The sequence below is a fragment of the Danio aesculapii genome, chromosome 24 (assembly GCF_903798145.1).
Source record: "Danio aesculapii chromosome 24, fDanAes4.1, whole genome shotgun sequence".
Lineage (NCBI taxonomy): Eukaryota > Metazoa > Chordata > Actinopteri > Cypriniformes > Danionidae > Danio > Danio aesculapii.
In genome coordinates this window covers 38,564,280-38,574,473 of record NC_079458.1, presented here as the reverse complement: position 1 = coordinate 38,574,473, position 10,194 = coordinate 38,564,280, and the positions used below count along the sequence as shown (strand labels likewise).

At 39.4% G+C, this 10,194-nt stretch overlaps 1 protein-coding gene across 1 annotated transcript; it reads left to right on the top strand.

Annotated features, from left to right (window-relative positions):
• Positions 1–2,094: 2,094 nt before the first annotated feature.
• On the top strand, positions 2,095–5,212 carry LOC130218267 (uncharacterized). The gene is made up of 4 exons (XM_056450409.1): positions 2,095–2,534; positions 3,061–3,240; positions 3,334–3,436; positions 4,616–5,212. Exons 1-4 carry the CDS (start codon positions 2,095–2,097, stop codon positions 5,141–5,143), a joined length of 1,251 nt encoding a protein of 416 aa, XP_056306384.1. The 3' UTR covers positions 5,144–5,212.
• Positions 5,213–10,194: the final 4,982 nt, after the last annotated feature.

Here is a 10,194-nt window from a genome sequence, read left to right as displayed (position 1 = left end):
CCAGAGTTTAGTTTTTTTTCTCTCAGAGGCCAGGTCTCCAGATAAACACAGAGAGGCCGTGTCTTAAGAAGGTCCCTATTCCCCGACTCATTTCCCATCATTAATCTCAGTGAGAGGCTGAGGAGGGACTACCCTGTGTGGCCTCAGGTATGGCATTTTAACAGATGACTATGTGCCAGCAGAAGGGCCCTTCCTAGTTTTTTGGTTCCTGGACCCAATGATTCCAATTTTGGTGTCAATGAAAGCAGCGATTTATCATCCGGCGTATTACTTAGTGTGGCGGTTGGAGGAGGCCATTCATCTCCCTCACTGCCAGGCCCGGGCCAAAAAGACGCAAACCCAGCAAACAACCACACCAACCTCCCGCTGCACCCACACACCCCAGCTGACTGCCCCAGCCCTCGCTGTGCTCGGAACCGTGTCAGGGCTACAAAAAACTGCTTGTTTGCTTCAGCAGGGCCGATTTCAAGTGAAAAATGTTAAACGTGCAGAATGAGTTATGGTGCATGCAAATGTGATTTATGCAACATAAAATGCAAAGTTGACAGAATAATGTTATATAAAACTCACAATGGGCCAGGAATGCATTTTAAATGGACCTTTCAGGTTAAATGAATTGTCTTTACCATACTATGCATACTATTAATATAGTATACTTGATATACATCCACAGGCTAAATTACATGTCAACAATGCTGCAAGGCTGTTTACTCTGTGGTAACTTACATGACCAACATAATGAATTTAAAGATTTAAATCTTTACATATTTGGCATAATCAACCATTTTTATCCTCACCAAGACATACCTTTGATAAAAACTACAATGCAAATATCAATACTGTGAAAGATTATTATATGTAATGTAGCCATTTTAATACATTTAAAAAAATGTCTTATTCCTTATTATTACATCATTATTCCAGTCTTCGGTGTCTAAAATGCTGATTCACTGCTCACAAAAACAACAAACAAACAAACAAACAAACAAACAAACAAACAAACAAACACAAAAACAAACAAACAAACAAAAAATTGTTATTCTAATCAACAGCTTTTCCTGATTATTATTATTATTATTTGGATTGTGGAAGCAGTCCACAATTTAAATAATTCTATTATCTCTTTATATTTGTGTTAACGTGTATTTAATTATTTTTATGAATTATATAATGTCATTTTTGTCTGTCTGTCTGTCTGTCTATCTGTCCGTCCGTCCGACAACCGATATTTACACTACCTGACAATAGTCTCGTCGTTTATCCCAATTGTAAGCAGTGGCGGCTGGTCAATAGAGGGCGCTGGGGCGCCGCCCCCCTTCAAGTTAGCCCCTTTAATATGTTAATATTTATTATCACAAATATTAACAAAATAAATTGATTTAATGATAACATTGTACGGTTAGTAATACTGACATTTATTGAAAATAAAAAAAATGTATGAACAATATTTTTTTCATATGTGTGCGGGGCGCCGGACTAATGAGTGTCTATGTAGGTACACGAACTTTTGCAATGCATGTGATATGACAATAAGCTCTAATTGGTCTGTTTTAAATTGTCCTTGGGGCGCAGCACTCAGCGCCCCGAACCCGCCCATTTTGTTTGTTAGAACGAATCATATTTGTTTTTATATGATTGGCCTTATGTGATTGGACCATTCTCACTTAGACCTTTCACTTAGCAGCAGCTCCTCAGTTAACTGACGACTATTAATCAAAGTGGAAGCAAGTGCAATTTCTCGAGATGAAGGAAAATTCCGTTGTATCTTTGCAAAGATATCCGTTCACGAGGCGTTTGGATGACGAAAAAAAAAGAATCAAGGAGCTTGGACCAGATCGACCTTCCTTGCAAATTCACCAGCAGTCAAGTGATCGCGGGCGCGCGTACACTCGGGGCTTTTCCAGCACTTGTTATGACAAACGGAGTTGGCTGGCAGGTTGTGATGTAAGTCATGCCTTTTACTGTTTTCCTTGTTTGCTGTTTCAAAGTCCTGGCACCGAAACGTTGTGGACAACAACAGGGGTTCGCGATTTAAAACATCTTTCTGAAAAGTGCAAGCGTCATGAAAGTAGCCGAAGCCATCTTGACAACGCTATGAGACTCCAGTTTTTTGGGAAACTTAGCATTGCCCAACAGCTAGATGAGGGCTACAGGATTGGCATTAGAAGGCACAATGAAGAGGTTACGAAAAATAGACACATCCTGTCTAGAATAATAGACTGTGTGAAATTTTGTGGTGCGTTTGAGCTGGCTTTGCGTGGCCATGATGAGAGCGAGAGCTCGGATAACCCCGGGATCTTCCGTGGCCTGGTCGATTTTGTTGCTTCCCTTGACGGAGTTTTAAAAGAACACCTCGACAATGCAACTGTGTTTAAGGGAACTTCAAAGACAGTGCAGAACGAGCTGTTGGACTGTATGTTGTCTGTTATGAGGGAACACATAATTCAAGAAGCACAGAGCAGCGAATTTCTCTCAATCCAGGCCGACGAGACCACCGATATTTCCACACAGTGCCAACTTGTGCTTGTGCTAAGGTACATTGACTCAAAAAACAACGTGCAGGAGAGATTTTTTTGAGTTTATTCCTCTGCGTTTAAGTACAGCTGATTCCATCTCCACAGTACTTAAAGAACGTCTTTCTGTCATCCTTCCTGAGGATCAAAAGAACAAACTCATCTCCCAAGCGTATGATGGAGCCAGCGTGATGAGGGGTGCCACTGCAGGTGTTCAAAAAAAAATCCAAGATGTGTACCCAAATGCCCATTACATCCACTGCTATGCACATCAACTCAATCTAATAATGCAACAGGCCACTTCTAACATATCCAAAGTGAGAATTTTTTTTTCTGACCTTGGAGGATTTGCCAGCTTTTTTTCAAGATCACCCAAACGCACAGACGTCCTTGACAAAGTAGTGGCCCATAGACTACCAACATCAAGCAATGTTAGGTGGAATTTTCACAGCCGTGCCATCAATACAGTGTTTGAGCATAGAGAGGAACTCATCCGCTGTTTTCAAACTATTAGAGACTCGGGTGACTTTGACCCTGTTGCTGTCAGAGAGGCAGGAGCCTTTGCCATGCTGCTGGAGAATCAGGATTTTAATTTTTTCTTGCAACTTTTCCACAACATCATGCCACATGTGGACATCCTCTATGCCAAACTCCAGAAGAAGGACATTGATTCTGTCCACATCAGGGTGAGCATCCAGCAATTTCAGCAGGACATACAGAAGATCAGGTAGTTGCTGTATTTCTTGTTTTGGATTTATTATTATTATTATTATTATTATTATTATTATTATTATTCATACACTTTCCTCTTCCTTTACAGAAATTCTCTCCATTCCCTGGTTGACCAATGTGGCGAAGGGGGTTTTCAACCGAAGAGGCGGCGGTCCCTCAGTCCAGAGGTCCATGAACGGATTGCAGCAGAAGTGAGTATTTATTTCAGTCAAAATAAGTCATTACAAACAAGCTAAACTGCATCGTTTATTTACCTTCTATGGGAACTTGTAAATACCCTTGTCTTTGATTTTAAGATAAAAATAATAATAGAGCAATTCCATGCAAATGTCAACCTTGCCATGAAAAAAATGTAGTTTTCAACAAAATACAGAAACTGTTTCTATGTTTTACGCGTAAGCAAGTATTTTACAGTACTTTAGACATACTCAAATGTCTCCGTCAATGTTTTTAACCATTTAATTTACCAAAGTGCACAAATGACAATTTCACATCGGTCGCATCCATAATGCAGAGGTGTCATCTATAACAAAGCTTTTTCCTCTTAAATGCAAAAATATAAAATAAAATCAATCATGTTTGTTTTATAGAGAGCCAACTCTTATCCTGTTGATTAGCATTGTTTTTTGGGGGGTTGTGCAGTTTAATTGACAGAATTTCTACTAAGCATGTTGCATACTGCAAACTCAGACTTTTTTTTTGGTCTCATCATAACTCATGTTTATTTTTCTGATCTTATAACCATGCAGTCAGTAGTTTTGGAAAATATAAACAGATGTTTAAATATAAAGTTAATATAAACTTTATATGTGAATTTTTATTTATTATTTTTTTTTGAGTTTTTACTGCTAAATGTCACATCCATAACGCTGGAACGTAATGTTGTAGTCACCAAAAACATTTACCCACAGATGGTAAATGAAACAATAGTTTAATTTGTTGCAAGCACATTGGCTTGTTTAGATGATGATGATGATACAATGACCAGGTCTCTTTTCAAATAGAAGTCTGTGTCTCATTATAGAAGCATTATATAAAAATAGTTGATAGGAATTTTGAAGCTAAGTGTTGTTGGTTTATAAGCTGGGAATATTGGGCTGTATAAAACTATGATAAACGTGAATGCATTTGAATGACTTTATCTTCTTAAACATATAGTCTTTAAACTATTATCTAAAAGGATTTGTTATTCTTCTGTTCCCTCTTGTGGGGCTTGACATGTTTACTAAGAATGAACGTGTTTATGAAGTTTTGAGTATGAATTTTAACACTACAACTGGTCTGCCTTTATAACTCAACCTGGTCATTTTAAATGTAGCAGTTGAAATTGACACTGTCATAATTACAGCATTTTTGTCTTTATCCTTTAGGTCTGTGATACCATACTGACACACACACTGGAGAGGTTCTCTTTCACAGACCACCTGGTTAGTGCCACATTGCTGCAGGCAGACAGGTTTGAGCAGTATGCAGTAGCATTTCCAGAAGATGCACTTAGCAGGACTCTGAAAGCTTATCCAGTGCTCGATGGAAGTAAGCTAAAGACAGAGCTTAGTCTCATCTACTCAAAGGATGAGTTCAGAGCCTGTTGTGGTGCTTTGGACCTACTCCAGCTGTTTATGGAGAACAATCTTGAGGAAGTCTTTTCAGAGACTGTAACTCTCCTGAAGATTCTTGTAACTACACCTATGACCACAGCAGAAGCTGAGAGGTGCTTCTCAACTTTAAAAAGAGTCAAAACTTTTCTGAGAAACAGCATGACCCAAGAGAGGCTGAATGCATTGGCCATGCTGTCAATAGAGAAGAGACTGGTGACTGAGATGACTGACTTTAACCAAAAGGTCATTGAGAAATTTGCAAGCCAGAAAGAAAGGAGAGCTAAATTTATTTTTAAGTAGTGCTACTGGCCAGTGATTAGGCAACATTGTGTGTGTGTTTATTGATTATCTTGATTACTTCATTACTGATAATAAACCCAAATTGAACTAAAATTCACTTGTTTGTGATGCATTTATTCTATGCTTTAGTCATCTTTTTATTTTTTGATACATTACCTGATAAATGGCTTTTACACTTGTATTACCAACAGTTAGATTTAAAAAAAAAAAAAAAAATTTATGGTGTTTGCGCCCCCCCCATTTTTTTTATCACCAGCCGCCACTGATTGTAAGAGCAACAAATAATAACTTGACTTCTAGTTGATCATATGGAAAAATGGCAGAAGGTGGATTTTTCTGATGAATCATCTGTTGAACTGCATCCCAATCATCACAAATACTGCAGAAGACCTACTGGAACCCACATGGAGCCAAGATTTTCACAGAGATCAGTCAAGTTTGGTGAAGGACAAATCATGGTTTGGGGTTACATTCAGTATGGGGGCGTGCGAGAGATCTGCAGAGTGGATTGCAACATCAACAGCCTGAGTAATCAAGACATTTGTGCTGCCCATTACATTACAAACCACAGGAGAGGGCAAATTCTTCAGCAGGATAGCGCTCCTCCTCATACTTCAGCCTCCACATCAAAGTTTAAGAAAGCAAAGAAGGTGCTCCAGGACTGGCCAGCCCACTCACCAGACATGAACATTATTGAGCATGTCTGGGGTAAGACAAAGGAGGAGGTCATTGAAGATGAATCTAAAGAATCTTGATGAACTGCAGTCCTGCAAGAACGCTTTCTTTGCCATTCCAGATGACTTTATTAATCAGTGATTTGAGTCATTGCAGAGATGTATGGATGCAGTCCTCCAAGCTCATGATGGAGTCAGACACAATATTCATTCTGTTTCCACTGCAGCATGACCACATATTCTATACTGGACATTATTTCTGTTAAGTGACAAGACTTTTGTCTAAGCAAAGTCAGACCTTACTGTCCTAATGAAATAATTCAAAATCAAGGCATGATCATATTTTATTTAGGTAAAATAAGCATATTCTAGAAGCCTTTGCATTTCATATAAGCCACTTCTGATTCCAAATGATCAACTAGAAGTCAAGTTAATATTTGTTGTTCCTAAAAACAAAAAAAAAAAGGCGACAAGACTTTTGTCTGGTAGTGTATATAAACACAAACACACACACTATATATATATATATATAAAACGGCTTTCTACTTTTATAAGAACCACTGTTAATAGTTTGCACCAATATAGACAACCTAACCGAATTCAACCAAAATTCATAAATATTCTGAAATTATAGTCAAAATTATTTTATTACTATTATTTTTCTATTATTATTATCATAATTATTATATCTGCTTTGAATGTGCACTTAAAAATAGAAAATGATTATATTAGACTGTAAATGCGGACCACAAGTAATTTCCTTTAAAAACAAATCCAAATTTTTGACCTGTAGCACATGTACAGTATTACATAGTATGTTCATTAATGTGCATAAAAACTATTTAAACAATTGATTTTTCAAAACACCATCAGCCTGTTTAATTAGTCTTTAAAGTGTAAAGAAAAAAAAATAGCCTGTATCCGTTGATCCAAAGGGCCTTAATTGTTAATAATCGCTCTAACCTTGATTCTGGCCACATGCAGAAGTCTCCTATTTCACACAGCTCAATTAAAGGTGATAAAAAGGACAATATTACCCCCCCTCTGTGCACATAATGGGCTATGGCTAGTCTCAAAGGCGGATAGCCATGTATGCCTGGTAGGCATATGACACAGTGCGTACAAGAGTGTAAATGAGTAGGAATGGGTGCGTACAGAAAGTGCTCGCAGCTCTGCGATGACAGGGACACACAAAACAATTTCACGCCCCCCAGGGGAGCGCAGTGATGGAGGGACTGGGACTGAGACACGAACCCTTGCATGCGCGCACCAATTCCTCCGCTTCAATTAGCGTTCTGCTCGCGCCTGCTGGCCGCCGATACACAGGCGACTGCCAAGCATGAAAAACACCCAACAACACGCTTGGGCTACAGCAATCTGTCCCTGCCTGTGACACATATGACTCTAATTTTACCCTTCCCGAACTCAATATAGTTCCTCCGACTGTATGACACGGCACAGCCCACTTCCCTCGGCCCGATAATGCAGGATCCGCTTTTAGTTTCACGGTTTAATTCGAGTCGGATTGTTACTGTCAAGTCATGATCGCCTAAAACGATAACCTTGCACACCGAAATGCCAATTTTCTTCCTATTTAAAATGTGTGGCGCAAATTTATCACCCACAATTCTCCCTTGCGGTTATTACGGCACCATATAAACAATAACCTCATGGTCCCTGAAGCAGCTAGACATTATGTTAAGAAATAACTCAGTGTCTCCTTTAAGACCCAATGAAAGTGTCTGAGGAGCTCGGTGCTCATGCATTTACTACTAAAACAGGACGTTCCCTGAGGCATATGGTATTCATAACTTTACTAGCCATTTTAAAAGCTATTCAAATTATTTGTTAATGTTTAACAGTAGGAGAGGGACACTCTCATTCTGGAGACCATTTTATTAGTGATAAACAGCAAAAAAACAAACAAAACAAGCATAGTAAGCCTAAGAGACTGACTGTGTGTGCAACTTTTAGCAGTATAATAGCATTAGCTTAAGCCAACATGTGATTAAAGAAACCTTTTAGGAGTATATTAGCATTAGCCTAAAAGCAAATATAAGTAAACAATAGCAATTAAACGTGTTTGAAGTACTTTTAGAGTACATTAGCAAAAGCCAACACAACTAAACAACTTCTTAACAAAAAAAACAACATTTTAACCAACATAAGCCTCAAAGCTAACAAATAAGTAAGCAACATCGGTTTTGTCTTTATAGTAGACACTTTTAAAAATTACTACAATTAATCTAAATGTGAACGAATTTAGATTTCATAGACGCAACTGTTTAGTGTATACTAGCATTGGCATTACAGCTAACACAAATTAAACAACACGCATTTACTGCCCTGCTGAAAAATCCAGCTTAAACCAGCCTAGGCTGGTTGGCTAGTTTTAGCTGGTCGACCAGGCTGGTTTTAGAGGGGTTTTGGCCACTTCCAGGCTGGTTTCCAGCCATTTCCAGCCTGGTCTTAGCTGGTCAGGCTGAGAGACAACCAGCTAAAACCAGCTTGATCAGCCTAGTCAGGCTGGGAGCCCAGCCTAAACCAGCTATGTCCAGCTAAAACCAAGCTGGTCAAGCTGGTTTTAGCTGGTCATTTTCCAGCCTGACCAGCTAAGACCAGGCTGGAAATGGCTGGAAACCGGCCTGTAAATGGCCAAAACCCCTCTAAAACCAGGCTGATCAACCAGCTAAAACCAGCCAACCAGCCTAGGCTGGTTTAAGCTGGATTTTTCAGCAGGGTGTAGATGTCAGAGACAGCTACTTGGAGTATGCTTTAGCATCAAAGATAACACAAATTAAACAGCACACATTTAGTGTAGATTTCATAGAAGCAACTTTCAGGTGTACATTAGCATCCAAGCTAAAACATGAGTACTCTACAGTAAACGTGTGTTGTTTAATTTGTGTTATCTTTAATGCTAATTCAAGTATACTCCAATTAGCTGTCTAAAACGTGATGCACAAGTAAAGAAAACAAATTTAGACTTCAGATTTCACAATAGCAACTTTTTGGAGTATACTAGCATTAGCATCAAAGATAACACAAATTAATAACACACATTTAGTGTGCACATTAGCTTCCAAGCTAATTTTAGCATAACACTGGTCTTAAAGTGAACACACACACACACACACACAAAAAGCTTGTGTGTACAAAATCTTAAACAAAACTAAATTAGACATTGATTAGATACTAGCATTTTGTGTCATTGGTGTTTTAAACTGCATTAAATATCAAATACCAGGGTGACACAGTGGCGCAGTAGGTAGTGCTGTCTCCTCACAGCAAGAAGGTCACTGGTTCGAGCCTCAGCTAGGTTAGTTGGCATTTCTGTGTGGAGTTTGCATGTTCTTCCCATGTTGGCGTGGGTTTCTTCCGGGTTGGCCGGTTTTCCCAACAGTCCAAACACATGCGATATGGGTGAATTGGGTAAGCTAAATTGGCTGTAGTGTACATGTGTGAATGAGTGTATATGGATGTTTCCCAGAGATGGGTTGCAGCTGGAAGGGCGTCCGCTGCATAAAACGTGCTGAATAAGTTGGCGGTTCATTCCGCTGTGGTGACCCCGGATTAATAAAGGGACTAAGCCGAAAAGAAAATGATTGAATGAGTATCAAATACATTCTAGCTGGCTGTCATTGTGTTTCAATGCACAACATTTCAGTTCTTAACGCAAACAGACAAACAACTATTTTTCTGCTTAGGAAACTGCGTAACTCATTTCACGTGCACTTAAAACGGCTGAATCCCGTATCATGGCTATCATCAAGACCGGTCACGGAACAATAATGGCTCCATCATAAACCAGCACACTTGGAGTAGCAGAAAAGTAATTAAGCAAACTGAAGATGCTTTTGGAGAGACAGGAATCATATCAGTGTTTTCCAGTGTGCCTGGCGATGCCTGCAGCTCTTCCACGGCATGTGCGCTCGCTGATATGAACGACTGAGCTTTTGTTGTGTCTTACTTACCAACACCACACCGCTCCTCATTAACCTTTGCACAGATAAGCCTGTTTCAACGGCATGTTTCAACGGCTCCGCTGAAGCGGCTCCTCATCCGACAAAAATACCCCCAAAAATAGCATATTTCTATCCTGTTTTAAGATGCCGTATCATTATTGTGAGCCACTCTGCGCAATCGGGATTTCAATTTCGACTGCAGCTTCGAGATCTTGGCCTAGCTGCCACCAGATCCACCTTTAATTACCCAACATGCATTCTGGGGCCGGTGTTCATTCTGGCACAGCTAACAAGGTTAAAAGGTGCAGCTCGAGTCTAATGAGATTCACGATAATTCGCTGAGTAATTGTTAACAACATGTTACAGCTTTTTTCCTTCTTTCTCGGCTCGCATACGCTTGTTAGAGGAGACG

Bases quoted from the DNA above. Each gene is read 5' to 3' on its own strand.
- LOC130218267 (XM_056450409.1), top strand. From the start codon at position 2,095: ATGAGACTCCAGTTTTTTGGGAAACTTAGCATTGCCCAACAGCTAGAT. The intron at 3,241-3,333 runs GTAGTTGCTGTA...CTTCCTTTACAG, and splicing joins CAGGACATACAGAAGATCAG to AAATTCTCTCCATTCCCTGG. The intron at 3,437-4,615 runs GTGAGTATTTAT...TTTATCCTTTAG, and splicing joins ATGAACGGATTGCAGCAGAA to GTCTGTGATACCATACTGAC.